Source organism: Aethalodelphis obliquidens, unplaced genomic scaffold (genome assembly GCF_003676395.1).
Source record: "Aethalodelphis obliquidens isolate GAN/ISIS:26980383/991018 unplaced genomic scaffold, ASM367639v1 scaffold6, whole genome shotgun sequence".
NCBI classification, from domain to species: Eukaryota; Metazoa; Chordata; class Mammalia; order Artiodactyla; family Delphinidae; genus Aethalodelphis; species Aethalodelphis obliquidens.
In genome coordinates, this window is record NW_020837950.1 from 12833731 (window position 1) to 12849608 (window position 15878).

General features: G+C 40.8%; 1 protein-coding gene across 3 annotated transcripts in view; it reads right to left on the reverse strand.

Moving 5' to 3' along the window:
• Positions 1–5803: 5803 nt before the first annotated feature.
• Positions 5804–15878, reverse strand: part of KLF3 (KLF transcription factor 3) — a 36849-nt gene continuing 26774 nt past the window's right edge. For all 3 annotated transcript variants that reach the window (XM_027103171.1, XM_027103170.1, XM_027103172.1), the window contains 2 exons: positions 11946–12106; positions 5804–9795 (listed from right to left, as the gene is read on the reverse strand). In XM_027103171.1, coding sequence (XP_026958972.1) covers positions 9614–9795; positions 11946–12106 — 343 coding nt within the window. In that variant the 3' untranslated portion in view covers positions 5804–9613. The remainder of the gene's footprint in view (positions 9796–11945; positions 12107–15878) is intronic.

Genomic DNA, 15878 nt, shown 5'->3' on the forward strand with positions numbered 1-15878 from the left:
CTACAGAGGTGAGGCCTTAGAGTCTGTATTCTCTAACCAGGTCTGCAGATGAGCTGGGTTGTCAACCAGGCTTGAAGCCCAGTAGGGTCCCAGTTGGATTTGCTGTGAAGCTGATGAAGCTTCCAGGGCCTCACTTGCATGGGCCCTTCCAAGTCCTGGGAGGGAGCCGGTGTCCTGCTCCCTGGCCATTTGTTTTTTTGATATTTGCAGAAGTACGATGTTTCGACTGCAATTGGTCAAGACTCTTGTCTGCTTCCTTTGTGACTTCTGCTAAGGTTAGTGGGACTGGAGCAGTGTGCACACTTTGTGGACCCTCTTAAAGGACTACTAACTGGGGAATGTCATTTTGTTTGGACTTAGTAGGATGTATTCAAGTTTCATGTTACTTCTGTGCTGCGTTATTGTCAGTGTGGGAATAACATCCAGGAATATTTTTATCACCCACTGGGCTGGCTCAACCTGGTGGCAATGTGAAGCTGCAGGGCCAGAGGCTGTATAGCAATAAGAGAAGGTCCTGTGCCATCTGGCCCAGATGTGCCAGTGGAAGAGAAGCAAGGTTTGAAATGTACAGGGTCAGAAGCTAACCCAGGGGAAATGCGCCCAGACATCAGGCATGTAAAATCATAAGCATGGGACTCAGTTCTCCTCCTCAACCCCTGGTCCAAACAAAAGTTCCTTCCTGTCAGGGATCTACTCAATAGTGCAATGAGTATCATTCAAAATGAAGCATATCGTGTCTTTTCTTTTTGCTGGAATCACGTGAAATAGACTTTTTCAGAATTTGTGTATTTATAAGGCACAAACCTGTAGCATTCCTACGAAAGTGAGTACATCTGTGTGTGAAGCCGCATGTTTTATACATCCAATGATTAATAATAATAAAACAAATTTTAATCAGCCATACCAGGGGAAAGACTGATTTGTCTTTCTATTCTCGCTCTATAGAAAAATTATGAAATTGTTGTCATAGGAAGAGGCTATGCAGCCAAAAAATGTAGAAAACAAGTGTTGTTGTAATCGTCAAGGGGGTTTGTGAGGAGGCAGTATGATATTGTTAGAGATTCTGTACTGTTTAACATATCTATCAGCTTTTAAAATTTACAGTTTATTGGGTTTCTTTTCTCATTTGAAATAAACGGTCACAGTCATAAGTGATTTCATATTTTGTATTTGTGTTCATAGTTTTGTATTCTTTTCTTAAAAGCCTCTCCCCTCTCAAATGGAGAAGCTTCAGATCCCACAAAACTATACCTACTCTTGAGTAAATTATACTGCATCCCTGAGACTCATTTCCCACATGGCTGCCAGCCCATCCCTCTCTTCCTCCCACCCCTTCCAATAAGGTTGTATTTCTCCCTGACTTTTTTGTCATTCTCACTTGTCAAGACAATCTCTTAAAACAAACCATTTACAATTCTAGTATTTATTATCTATTTAGTTGCCAATGTAAAAATTCAATATCATGTTTCATCCATGTTATATCTAACTCTGAGATTTTTTGTTTTATTTTTTTGGTTTTTTTTCTGTCTTTCATTTCAGCAGTTTGATTATGAAGTGTCTGGGTGGGGATTTCTTTGGGTTTATTGTTTGGGGGATTTAATCAGCTACTTGAATCTGGAGGGTTTTTTTGTTGTTGTCTTTTTGTCTTTCAACAAATTGGGGGAGTTTTTACATTATTTCGTTAAATATTTCTTCAGCCCTATACTTTCTTCTCTTTTGGGACTCCAATGACATGAATGTTAGATCTTTTGTTATTCTCCCACAGGTCCCCAAGGCAGTGTTCATTTCTTTCAATTGATTTTCTCTATATTGTTCAGACTGGATGATTTGCATTGATCTATCTTGAAGTTTACTGACTCTTTCCTCTGTGGTCTCTGTTATTGAGCTCACCCAGTGAGTGTTTTTATTTTGGGTGTTTTATTTTTCAGTTCTAAATTTCCACTCGATTCTTTTTTTATATCTTCTATTTCTTTGCTGAAATTTTCAGTTTTCTGTTTGTTTCCAGAATGCCCATAATTGCTTTTAAGAGAATTTTTATGAAACTTCCTTTAAAATCTTTGTGAGACAATTCAACACTTCTGTCTGTTAGTATCTGTTGATTTCTTTTTTCTTTTCTTTTTTTTTTTTTTTTGCGGTACACGGGCCTCTCACTGCTGTGGACTCTCCCGCTGTGCAGCACAGGCTCCAGACGCGCAGGCTCAGCGGCCATGGCTCACGGGCCCAGATGCTCCACGGCATGTGGGATCTTCCTGGACCGGGGCACGAACCCGTGTGCCCTGCATCGGCAGGCGGACTCTCAACCACTGCACCACCAGGGAAGCCCGAAAAGGTTACTTTTGAGACGGGTTTTGAAAGATGAGTAGGAGTTTGTTGAGTATCTCCCTGAATATCTTGTGCAACTATCAAAGTCATAGAGTCTGGAGAGTGTTTGAAGGTTCTTAGGGAGAAAGAAAAAAAATTTTATGGTAATAGATGAGGCTTTAAAGGGAATAGCTTGAATTTAGAAGAACCAATTCAGGTGCAATGAGGGCCATGGAAGGATTTTAAACAGCTGGACAATAACATGATCAGATCTTTGTTTTGGAAGGATGGTCTCGGTGGCTGGTGTGGAGGAGGATGATTGAAGTGAGAGAGTGAGGGGACTTCTGTGATAGTCCCAGAGGCCTGAGCTGGGGCAGCAGATGGCAATGGACAGGAGAGGACAAATTCAGGAGAAGTTCCAGAGGTGGTCCCTTTGATATGAAAGGGTCAGAAAGATCTTAGTGCCCAAGTTAAGACTAGAACTCAGATTCACCTATTCCTTCAACCACTATCTAATGATGTATTCACTGTGTGTGTGGTGCTGGGGACACAGATGTGAAGAAGTCCCATCCCAGACCGTGGGGTTCCTCATTCTGGTGGGGAAGAGATTCTTGGACAAATAATTAGAGTGTAATGAGTGATCTCAAGGAGGCAGGGTCAAGTGTGTAGAGCAAAAATTAGGGGCCGAGGATGCTGGTTTGAATGTGTGGTGGGATTTTAGTTTCGTTGGGGGATTGCATGAGTGTAGCTGTGAAGTTGTGCAACTTACAGGGAAGCAGCTGGCCTTTGTGGCAGGAGATGAAATCTAGAGCAGATCTGTAAGCCTTGAAGGTCCTCAAAACCCTCCTCTGCCACACAGAATTCTTTAGAAGCCAATTCCTTGGACTGTTGGAATTCCTGAGTGTGACGGTTAATTTAATGTCAACTTCACTGGGCTGTAGAGTGCCTAGATTAAACAGTACTTGGGCGTGTGTCTGTGAGGGTGTTTCTGGATGAGATTAGCATTTGCATCTGTGCACTCAGTAGGTTGTCTCCCCAGTGTGGGTGGGCATCATTCAATTCACTGAGGTCCTGCATCAAACAAAGAGGTGTAGGAAGGAGGAATTTGCCTCTTTTGCTTCCTGTCTTCATGAGCTGGAACGTTGGTCTTCTCCTGCCCTTGGACTGGGCTTTATACCATTGGCTCCCCTGGTTATCAGGCTTTTGGACTAGAATTACATCATTGGTTTTCCTGGGTCTCCTAGCTTGTAAATAGCAGATCATGGGACTTCTCAGCCTCCCTAATAATGTGAGCTGATTCCACGTTAAAAATCTCTTTAGGGCTTCCCTGGTGGCGCAGTGGTTGAGAGTCTGCCTGCCGATGCAGGGGACACGGGTTCGTGCCCCGGTCTGGGAAGATCCCACATGCTGCAGAGCGGCTGGGCCCGTGAGGCATGGCCGCTGAGCCAGCGCGTCCGGAGCCTGTGCTCGGCAACGGGAGAGGCCACAGCAGTGAAAGGCCCGCGTACAGCAAAAAAAAAAAAAAAAGAAAAAATCTCTTTATATCTATATCATCTATATCTATATATCCTAATCTATATCTATATATCCTATTCGTTCTGTTTCTCTGGAGAACCCTAATACACTAAGTCTTGAGAAGGAAGAAACACTGAATGTATTCAGTGTAAAAGAGAGATACAGTCTAGGAACCTGCAGATCCAGTTGCTGTCTTCTATCCTTAACCCAGACCACTCAGGACACCCACGGGGAATGCAAACCCAGGAACAGAACAAACAAGCAATAAATATGTCTAAAGTTGGTGAGAACCGCCCCCCCACCAAAGTAGTAAGTTTAAAGAGAATTCTAATTACGGCATGTGAGTTTTACTTGGGGGTCACTCTCTACATATACAGTCTCATTCCAGCCACCCTGACTGTGATCAGCTCAGATAAAAGGAAATGGTAACAGGATCGGTTTACACATCTTAAAATAAATGTACCCTTGAAAGGCAATTCATTGTTGTCTGGTACATACACACAGGTCACTCTGGTCTGTAATAGTTCAACTTAGACACCTATAGATATGTGTTTTCACTACCATCTCAACCCATCCCTGAAAGCCACTTCTTTCCTTGAAGACTTGGTAACTTGCCCCCAGCAAGGCTCCTAATTCCTTCTTTGACCTGACAGCATTTAAAATATTGGGCAATGGGGCTTCCCTGGTGGCGCAGTTGTTGAGAGTCCGCCTGCCGATGCAGGGGACACGGGTTCGTGCCGTGGTCTGGGAGGATCCCACATGCCGCGGAGCGGCTGGGCCCGTGAGCCATGGCCGCTGGGCCTGCGTGTCCGGAGCCTGTGCTCCACAACGGGAGAGGCCACAACAGTGAGAGGCCCGCGTACAGTAAAACAGACAAAAAAAATATTGGCCAATGATTATATATTTTGTGTGTGTGTGCTGAACATCTTAATTTGTTCAACCATTCCTCAAAGAATTTAGTTTCTCATAAAATCTACATTTGTCACCATTCTGATCACTCACTCAGGCAGAATCCAGTTGTAAGAAAGTATTTCCTTAGAAGGCTGGGTCTCATTTTGAAATCAGCAAGTATCATCCCACCCATATATGAAATATAGTGGGAGAATTACAGCCAATTATTCGGACTAATCCAAGGTGATATTCCATTAGGATGTCATAGTCACATATAATAAATACCTTTTGAGTTTGCAGTCAACTATCACAGTATAAAAGCAGAGACGTTCCCTGGAGAAGGCTGATGGAGAGCCCGCAGAAGGCTGAAAGCCTCCAGCCCGTCCTCCTTCCCCTCTCCAACCTGCGAAGTTGAGTCACGTGACAAGCGCCAGTCAGACATTATTTCATGTTATGCTAAGATGAAGTCTGGCTGGAGGAAGCTGCTGAGAGACCTAAAAAGCCAGTATCTTAGCTTCAATTACATTTAGGTGGAGCAAGAGAGTAGACATTTTGTCTTAAACAAGAACTCTAAATGCCCACCAGAAACTACTTGTTCCTGTGATGCTAAGGACACAGCAGTGCCCATGGACATGGCTTCCTGAAGGCTTGAAAAATCGTGTTTTTATTTACCAGAATTATTTACCTTAATTCCTGATTCTCCACTGCCCAAGCTACGAATCCTGATCGTTATTTAAAAACTTAAAGTACTACACATAAGAAACTGAAAATTGTTTTTGGAAGCAGAAAGGGTCATAAACAATAAAATATTCCAAGAATGCACTAGGTGAATTTGTAGGTTTATGCTGGGTTGTCTACAAGTTTATGGTTTGTACTTAGAAAACTTCTTATCAGAAAACCAGGGACATAGCTTTAGGGCTGAGTTAACTCATATAGTGCATTTTCCAGTTAGATCTGTTTTTCTTTCCTTCCATTAATGATTGCCTATCAAAGGGTGATTTACTTTGCAATTTCTAAGTAAGGGCCTCTTACATGTTACCTTGCTAAGGTTTGTTCCTAGTGATCACTGCATACATAGTAATCACATGAGCACATGTAATATTCTGATGGTTTTATTAACAAGTATATAATACATATATTGCATACTGTATATAGTATATGAGGACTGTACAGTACAAATTTATGTTCACAGTTTGACATGACAAAATGTCATTACTGAATTCCCATTGGACTACCGAGTAGAAACAGAGAAAGAACATTAAACATTCACATCTTTAGTAAGAAAGATTACCAAAATGTTTCAGTATTTGCAAGTATACTAATGCATGCTAAAAACCTTTACCCATTCAGTCTTATTAGCTTATAAAATATATTACACTTTATTAAAAATTTCTGCATAGTTTATACAAGTATTAAAGTACTGTAAATGTAATAATCCTGCTATACTTGCAGGTATGGTTTAAGAGATGCTAAGCAGAAAGATTATTTTGACCCTCTAACACTAAGTACATAACAGCAAAAAAAAAAAAAAAAAGTGCTAGTATTTGTAAAACATAATATTGTTGTAGCCCTCGTTTAATTCATGTAAAATGGCTTTGTAAATGTATTATTTAAGTGAATTTGCAATCATTTAGAACTTGTTAACCTTGACCAACAAGAGAATAAAGGCCACTCTGAGCAACTTCATGTATGACAGCAATTCCTTCAAGATGACTGTATATTTTCAAACCAATCAAATTATTTTAAAACCTTAGACCTTTGAGATTGTCTTTAAAACAATCTAATCAGGAATGATGTGTAGATATACAGTATCAGCAATATAGTTTTTCAAATTCCACATTAGTGCAACACTGATAGTGCAGATGGGTGTTTAATAAAATATACACATTCATATATAGTTCCCCTGTAAATCTGTTCTAAGGCTCTTGAAACTTCTGATATTTACCACTTCCTTAGTTGAACATAGCTATGCTAACACATTCTCAAAACCAGGCGATTTAGAATGTTAATGCCCATTTGCGATATAGATTCACACTTTAGAACTCTAAAATATGATGGTTACAGATTTAATTTTTCTGACTTCTCCCCCAAGATGACACTTGGATAATAATCAAAGAAATTCTATAATAAACAGAATTTACACAACACTAACTTCATGTTTACAAATCATTCTCATCAATTTAAAATATTGCAATTAAAATCACCATTGATAGTAACATGGCATATCATTAAAACCACACGTTCAAGGGTACCTTATCTTGTATTGGAGGTCTTCCACAATAACAGCTAAAAATTACTAAGAGACTAAATTTCTCAACTATCATAGTAAAATACAAATATATATAAAAAAGGAAAATTTGGTTAAGAGCCAATTGGTAACTAAAGTATATAGACCAGCATGGGAACAGAGACTAGCTTCCTGGGTTGCTTTTCTTTGAGTTGAAATGTATCTTTGTTAGTGAACTGTTAGTATAATCTAAGCAAGCTGAAGAGTAATGTACATCTTCGCAGGGTATTGCTTGCTTTTCTGAAAAAAAAAAAAGTCAATATGCCATAGCGCACACATCAAATTTCATGAGAACCCACGAAGCTTTCTATCAGCTGGACTTGGACTCACAGCTAATTATTCCAAGATCAATTCTATCCTTTCTTGCCCCTTTTCCCACCTTCAAGATGGGTTAGAACACACACAAACTGGTTATCTCCATTAAAACAAAAATGTTCTTTGCACTCCAACTTAATTCTTCGGTGCGTTGTGGAAGAACCATTTCAAGCAATAAACATTTTGGCATGAATGGGACTAAGCATCTACAATACAGACAATACCTACTTTTCCAAGAGCCATTCTTTTTTTATCCCTCGATTCATGTCATAGTTGCAAAAAAAAAAAAAAAGCCTCATAAGGATGTTTTAATAGTCTAAACAAATTTTGCAGTGCTTAAAAAAAAAAAAAGGAAAACCAAGTGCCCCCGTGACAAATTACTTTGCATTTCTCAACTACATCTCCTTTCAGTTGGATCCGAGGGCTTACGAGCGGGATCTCTTAGGTGTGCAGTCCCTACAACTAACTTTTATTAACACGGCGCCGTCAAAGTACGCTCCCCCACACGATTCGCAGGCCTCCAGAATCACTCACGCACTGTCTTAAAAAAAAACAACTGAACAGTGTATTCCTCCCAGTTAAGGTCGTGTTGGATCCTGAGTTGTGGCTGGGATGAATCTTCAGGATTCCATTCTTCTCTCTGCTCCTCCATCCTTTATCGAGGGATGAAGGTGCATTTGCTTAAATGCACCCACACTACACCACCGTCGCCCACTTTCTTCAAATTTAGGACCAATGGCATTTCCACGCACAAATTATTTTTACTGGCATTTACACTATGGTGCTCAAAAGCCTGCTTTTGCAAAACTTCCCCTAAATGATGGTGCTATTAATCTTCAACATAAACACGAGTCATTTTCAGTTTGTTCTTCTGACAGGATACTTGATAGTGATAGGAGATTGCCGGCTCCAACAGTAAACATCTGGGAATTTGAGCTACATTTATGAATCCCTGAACTGTGGTTTTCTAGATTTTTCAGAAATCTGTCCCCCAGGAAAGGTATGTGTGCTTCACAACTATTTATATTTACAAATAGTGTCTCTCAGGTCTTAAACTGAAGGAATCTACTAAAGCGTTAGCAGATGCTTATTTATGGTGTGTGTCATGTACACAGATGACAGCCAATTTGGCACCTTACAGCTCACACAGAAATGTCTCCATATGAAGCCTCCATGATTAATTTGATAGGGGAATACAATTACCACTCAACGTTTCCCTGTTTGCAAAAAAAAGCTGTTAAGTAGGTGGGGTAAAAGAAGGCCATTAAAGAAAACCATTCATACCCTTATCCAAAAGATTTTTTCCCATTACTGAGCAAATAGTTTTGTGGCATCCCTATCAATGCTTGCTAATCGACATTAAGGACATTGTAGAAACAGAGACAGGTGCATGGAGAACCCCATCAGAATCTGGCTTTGCAGTAGGGTTCCGCACAGCTGAATGTGCATAGAGACTGAAGCTCTGGGAATGTACTGCCCAGCGAACCAAATGATGAATTGTCTCCAAAAAGCCCTAGGCGAGCAGGAATGGCTGGCTTCCTCCTTTGCCCGCCTTGCTCTGCCCCTGCTGCATGCCCCTTTGCTCCGACTCCACGCTAGCAAGTACAGTATCCACCCCCTCAATGGACAGACATCATCCACCTAAATCAGCAGCTCTGGCTCACCTCCCTGGTGGCAAAGACCTCCTTAGTAGCTGCAGGCACAAAGGAGGGTAACGGACATACATTTAGATGAAGTGCTAAATCCAAATTGACCAGCCAGATCTGTGAAGGACAATGGAAGAGTTGACTGTACTAGTCTGAAAGCCTGTTGCATGTCTAGCTAATCTGTGAAAGGTTCCACCCTTCTTTTTGCTGTGGAGCACCAAACTCGATCACAGAGCACAGAGGTCTGGATGCCTCTGGCAAGGACTAGCAGGCTGGATACTGTATTTCTAATACATTTACTTTGACATTCTTTTGAGGATTACATGGAGAAGCAATTGGTTATGTTAGTTTACATGTTCCCTTGCTTTCATTACATTAAACGTATCTCTAAGAAGGGTTTGCTTAGCATCCCCGGAAAAAAAAAAAAGAAAAAAAAAATTGTTCACATTCTTTAGGTCTGACCCGTGGCAAGGAGAGGGAAGATTAGAGAATATTTACTACTGACCATATGGAAGTTTGAATGATATAAATTCAGAGATTCAGACCAGCTGAATCAAAATTAAAATGTACATGTAAAAAGATGAGTTAGATAATGGGAGGGAGGACAGAGAGAGAGCTGGGAGAGTGGGAGCCACGCTGAGGCGGGAGATAGAGGCATTCAAACGAGCATGTGGCGTTTCCTATGGAGGGCAAGGTGGTCGGAGCGGGAGAAGCTGCGGTCACAGTCTGGACACTGGAAGGGTTTGATTCCAGTATGTTTTCGGAAATGTCTCGTGAGTTCATCAGACCGAGCGAATTTCCATGTGCATCCTTCCCATGTACATTTGTAGGGTTTTTCTCCTGCAGAAAGGTGGGGAAAAAAGAGCTGATTTTTTCTAAGAGCAAAATGATATTAATCATTAAAGACAGTAAATATTTCTGAGCTAAAGCTCTTGACAAACATTATTTCCAAGATAGGATCATACGTTTGTCCCTTGAACCACTAGGTGACAAATGAGAAACACAGATTAATTGTCTTAATATGAAACTGGCTTTCTGCCCAAAAAGGGGGGGGAGGGGGATTTTAAGAGTTCCTAAAGCATATTTATGGCACTGAAATCCACTCTGAGGGGCTATCAAAGAATTTTGGTTTTGCCCTCAAAGGAGGCAATGAGCAAGTTTTTAATACCCGGTGATCCGTATTTGTTGACCTCCAAGGCGTAAACTTACTTAGGAGCTTAGCTACATGCAGCGCTATCCATTCAAAGAGAAGTCCAAACTGAAAGTTATGGGATTTGCTTATTCTTCTCAATAGTTTTCTAAAAATGTGAAGTCCCTAAGTCCCTAGCAACAAATATTCATCAGGGATTTCAACATTTTATTTTTTGTTTAGTCAAGAACAACAACGCCTAAGTATAATGCTTTAATTCAGACGTACGGAAAATATAGTAAACTCCTCCCCACTCTGTCAGAAGTCAGGTCTCTACAACCCTCTCCTGTGAGACGATAACTTACAGGTGAGAAAAAGAAGACCTTTGTGGGAAAGTCACGAGGACAGCAGTATGAAGGCCTTTACAAATAAAAAGGCAGTTAACGGTAATTTTACATGTTTAAATCAGTAATATTGGGTAATGGGCATGACAGATTCATTCCCATTTACTATCCCTTGTTTTCTAGAAACCTTAAAGGATTGTAATTCCTTGGCATTTCAATGACATATTCAGAATTTATACTCTCTGCTTTGTTGCACAGAATATACATGCTAAGAGTTCTTTTTCTTACATCTGAATCGTTACCCAGATATCCAATGTCTTTTTACTCTTAGGCTGGCCTTTGGTAACATCCACCTCTCAGGTCCCGTTCGTGCCCTGAGGAGGCTTTCATGAGTCTATCTGGCACTGCCCATTGGGTGGTCCTCTAACTGCAAGGCTGTCACCCTCAGCTCTCTCCGTGGCAACACTGTGAGGAGGCCAAGGAACACTGTATGCGGCTGGATCCCCTCGGCTTCCTTTGCCTCCTTCCCAGGATGCACGGCAAACCTTCACTTCCACTCTGCCAGACACTTTACTTCCTCTCCTCTTCCAAACCCCGGATTCTTCTCTTTGTAAATGTTCCTAACAAGAATGACTCACAAACCTCCAAATATTCTACATTCTGAGGTTAAGGAAATGTACAGAGAGGGAAATTGCTGTTACACTAGAATTTCACATCCAAGAGTATGAGGTCAGCTCAGATGAGGCTTTCCATAAACATTCATCACCAATACCAACTGCAATTCATCAGGTTTGTTTAAAACATTTTTGTATGAATTCCTTAAGATGTGTTGCTACAAAATGTTCTTGAGCACAGGGGACAATTTTATGTTTTCCTCACCTATTTAACAATTTTTATAAGACCTGTCTGTACGCTCTATATGCAACGCCTGGCAAACTGGAAATATCCTACAACAAATATGGCAGGCAATCGCCTACAAGTCCCCTCAGTTTTAGAAGACGATAATTACCCAAATATCTTCACTTTTCTTTCCTTCGATGACTGTCTTCCATTTGAATTCCATTTCTATAAACTGCTGCATTTACTTGTTCTGTATAAAGAACTTTTTTCTTCTTTTTTTGCCATTGTGAATTTGATAACGTACATTTACTAAGTGACAGCCTACATGAAGGCCACATCTTTAATGAAACAGGCCCATGGTTAAGGGCAATTTCCCCCTCTGTTCTCAGTGGAGGTTTCATGCCCTTCTCTCTCTCTTACTACAGAGACCACAGAACTGCAAGTGGTTGCAAGGGGCCTTGAACAGATAACCCTGAATCTATTCTATTATAAAGACCAATCATTATCGAAAACTTCATTTTTCACAACTGACAAGCGACATCTGTAGCTATGGTAACTTTCAAGATGCCTGAAAAAATTTCATTACAATAATCTCTGAAAGCTAGAACATTTGTCTTAACATTCCATGCTAGTACTTCTTAAGAAGAAAGATGAAGCGAGTCTTGTATTTCTAATACCTGTATGTGTTCTTCTGTGTGCTTTCAAGTGAGAGCTTTTAGTGTATACTTTGTTGCATCCATCATAATCACATCTGTGTATCCGCCGCTTCCTCTGGGTGTCTGGAGATTCCACAGGTAAAGGTCTCTTCCCGGGCTGCACGATGACTGAAGGGTGATTCCTAGGAAAGCCGATGCCAAATGCAAAATGGTGAGTGAAAGGCTCTTCCTTTCCTTCAGGGTACCAAAAGCATTAACAACACTGGGCAAAAACAAACAAACAAAAAAACCCAACAAAATAAACAAAAAGAAATTAGCGGATCAACCCAAGAAGCACTGCTATATTCATTCAACAAACATGGAGTGAGCACCTACCATGAGCCAGGCACTGTGCTTGGCACCGGGACACAAAGATGAATAAAAACAGGGTTCCTGCCCTGGAGGAGCTCACACTCTAGGGGGAGACAGACATGTAGATAAGTAATGACAGTAAGAAGGGTTAGGGGCTACACTAGAGGGAGGTGCAAAGTGCTAGGAGAGTCTCTTTCCCTTAATAGAAATTTGCTTTCTTGTAGAATTCTGTGGTACTAGGCTGAACGCTATACTATGTTTTCTCACATTTATTATTCTTTAGGGGAAAATGTAAGCGGTCAAACTCCTAAGTCTCAGGCAACCACGCTGTCGGATGTATCTACATTTTATCCTTTACATAACTGGCATTTAGTTTGAGTCTCTTCAAAAGGCTCAACTTACATTTGATTTTTATCTCCCCCCCCCAAAAAAAAGTTGGCACTACTGTCTTCACAAACTCAAACCTTTCCTGTCACTATTATTCCTCCTTGAGAGAGAACTTCAGGCAGTGCTACTAGTGGTCAGGCGAGGAAGCCCCTCACTCAGGACTCAAGACCCAGGCTCCAGGTGCAGCCCCGGCTCCCTCACTGGCTGCCCACCATCCTCCCTACCTTCCTGGCTCCTCACCCAGACTCCCCTTCCTGCACCTGCACACCTTTCCAGGGGGGGAGGGGGGTTGAAATCAAATCAGGTTACACACCATTACTATGAACTTTCTCTTTTTCAGAAAGGAAGTTGGTGGAGAGAAATGGCAGGTGGGAAGAGCTAGGAAAAATCTGTAGTTTTTTCAGGCTTCCCCCGCTGATTGATGTAATTAACAAGTTCTAATCCATCCATTTGCTCTCCTAATAACTAATTACTTGATACATTACAAGCTTATGTATCCATCGTTGGCCTCTAACTGCAATGAAAGACTTCTTTGTCTTTTAAATTTGAATCTAAAGTTCTTAAAATATTCCAAATAACATGTGAATGTTTTATACAAGAGTGTATGGGGGAAAAAAGATTGGTGAAAGGAATTTGATGAGGGTAAACAGTCTTGTGAGATAAAGAATAATAAAATTTAGACATAAAAATCAAGAGAGTCACTGAATGAAGCTTGTTTTTTATCTTGGTAAAAATGTAAATACATGTCCCTTATCAACAACTTTTTCAAGCACCCAAAGAAGTGACTAGGAAGAGAATAAAAAGGTGCATTTTATCTTGAGTGACTTCACTAATTTCTCACTTATGATTAGCAAAGAAAACTGTCAGTTTTGAGTATCACTTTACCTTCCTACCCTGATGCTTAGAGGGATGATATGAAAGAATAAAGTTTAGATACATGGAAAAGGGAACATGAACTAGTGGGGGGGGGGAGAACAAGAACTTCAATTATATAAATGTACAAACAAATAGCAGAGAAAATGGAGAAGTGAGAGAGTTTTTATAAAGCTCGATTATTAAGACCTTTAATAAAAAGAAAACAGTTTATCAGTTTATTTTAAACTTTCAACTTTCATGCCATTGACTGAAAATTTTCATCTTCATTAAGGGAACTTCAGGAAGTAAAATGTTGAGGGGAAAAAAAAAATGAACAGTTAAATATATCTCATGTGCCTCTGGGACCCTGGGAGAGAATCCCAGATAACTTTAGAAGTCTCTCCCAGTTATTCGATTTTATGAGTTGGGATTCTAATGGTTTCTGTGTAGTAGTTATGACTGCTGTTCCAGCTGCTCATTTTGTGAAAATGTTACCCTAAAAAGAGGTACCCTAAAAGGCTGTGCGCTCCAGCTCCGTCCCAATAGTCCCTATAACCCTCGGCAAGGTATTCGTGCTCTCCGTGCCTCAGTTTCTTCTCTGTAAAAGGGGATGATAGTCATGCGATCTCAGAAAGCTGCTGTGAGTAATGCACACAAAACGCTTAAGAACAACACCTGTTCCAGATGCAAATCTGCTAAACAATAGCTGTTACTATTTCAAGGTGCAGAAACCCATGAGCAAACTTCGCCCCTACAGTGGTTGAATTTCATGAGGAGTTTTTTTGGGATGTCCTAACACCAGCTCAGGAAATCTCTACTCTAGCCAACATCTCCCTTGGAAGGCAGCATCACTCTGAGAGGGGTCAGCAGTCTCTCTCTAAAGAGCCGGATATTGGTACAGGCTGAGGTTCAGGATCTTGGGATCTCACTCACTCTTCTTGGTCTCCTCACTGCTCATTTTTTAGGAGGTTGTTTGGGATCATTATAACCAAGAAGTTAGAATGCCTAGTAAATATCAGAGACCTGGTCATTGTTTTGAGTTAAGCTGATCCCTCTTGTGTTTGCTACAGTTTCCTGTTCACAACTCAATGGGGGAAATCTGATCCTCAAACTTTTTGTTCTAAATAAATTTTCACACATGTAAATAACAAAAGAAATCTGATATACTTTTGAGTGCCTTTAAAAATAATCCTAAAGCTATAACTTTATGATCAAACAAATGGATTTCAAAGCTGTATTTTAAAGTCCGCCCCTGTAAAGGAAGGGTTTCCTAAGGCAAATATTATTGGGGCTGCCTCATGGACATGGTACCAGGTGCTTGGTATTCCAGTGATTCTTTCCTGGCTAGCTGGTTTCCTATGTGGGCTGCTACTGGGCACACTCCAAGACATTACTTAATCACATCTGTGAGAGAATTACTTGAAGGGTACATGTCCCAGTTGTGGCTAATCGGTTCAATTTTCTGAGAGGCAAATGCATTCTTAGGTCAGCATTAGAATAAGCACATTACTCATTAATCATTAAAAGCCACTGAGCTTGAGATCATCAAAAGAACGTTACTTAAAAGAAGCAAGAAAAGAGAAAAGCTGTTTTCTTTCCAGCAGCATTCAGAGCACAGAATATTGCTTTCAATTATTCTTCCGTAATGTGTTACACTGTAATTTATAATAACCTAGACTTTGGAATAACCCCCTTTTCAGTCAATGGATCCCTTGCTATGTGGGCAGTTGGCTTTATAGCATCTTTTTCATCACCTGTGCAGGTACAAGCTATGTTGCCAGTTACCTCACCAAAGACATCTGACATCCTAAAAAAAAGGTAATTCAGCCTACAAGATGTGTCCATATTGGTTAGTCTATTTTTCCTTTCCCTTAGTGCAGCAGCAGATGCAATCAGCTAGATAGGGCCTAAAAATAGCAGGAAGACCACTCGTCTGGAAGCAGGGGATCAGCCCAGGCCCCCTCTGCTGTTAATGGTATGATTACAGGCAAGTTATTTATGTCTTGGCTCATCAGTTGTTTGCTCTGACTCCCACCTGCTTGTTTTGGGAGAATGAAATAACTCCTTTGAAAACACTTGGAAAAGTTCCTTTCTGGGGGTAAGGAGGCACTATGCAATTGTGAAGGGCAATAATGTACAAGACCATCAGACAGTCTGCCTACTGATGTGGCTGAGGAAGAAGGTTCATTCTCTTCTTCATCTATCAAGGCGTAGATGACGACCCCCCGCCGCCCCACCCCCCGCAAAAAAAGCGGACGGATTTGATGCAAATGACAATTGATATATGAGCTATTATGAAGGCACCTCCTTGGGTTGAATGTGGATACAACCAGAATACATGTTAAGTTCCAGAAAATAGCT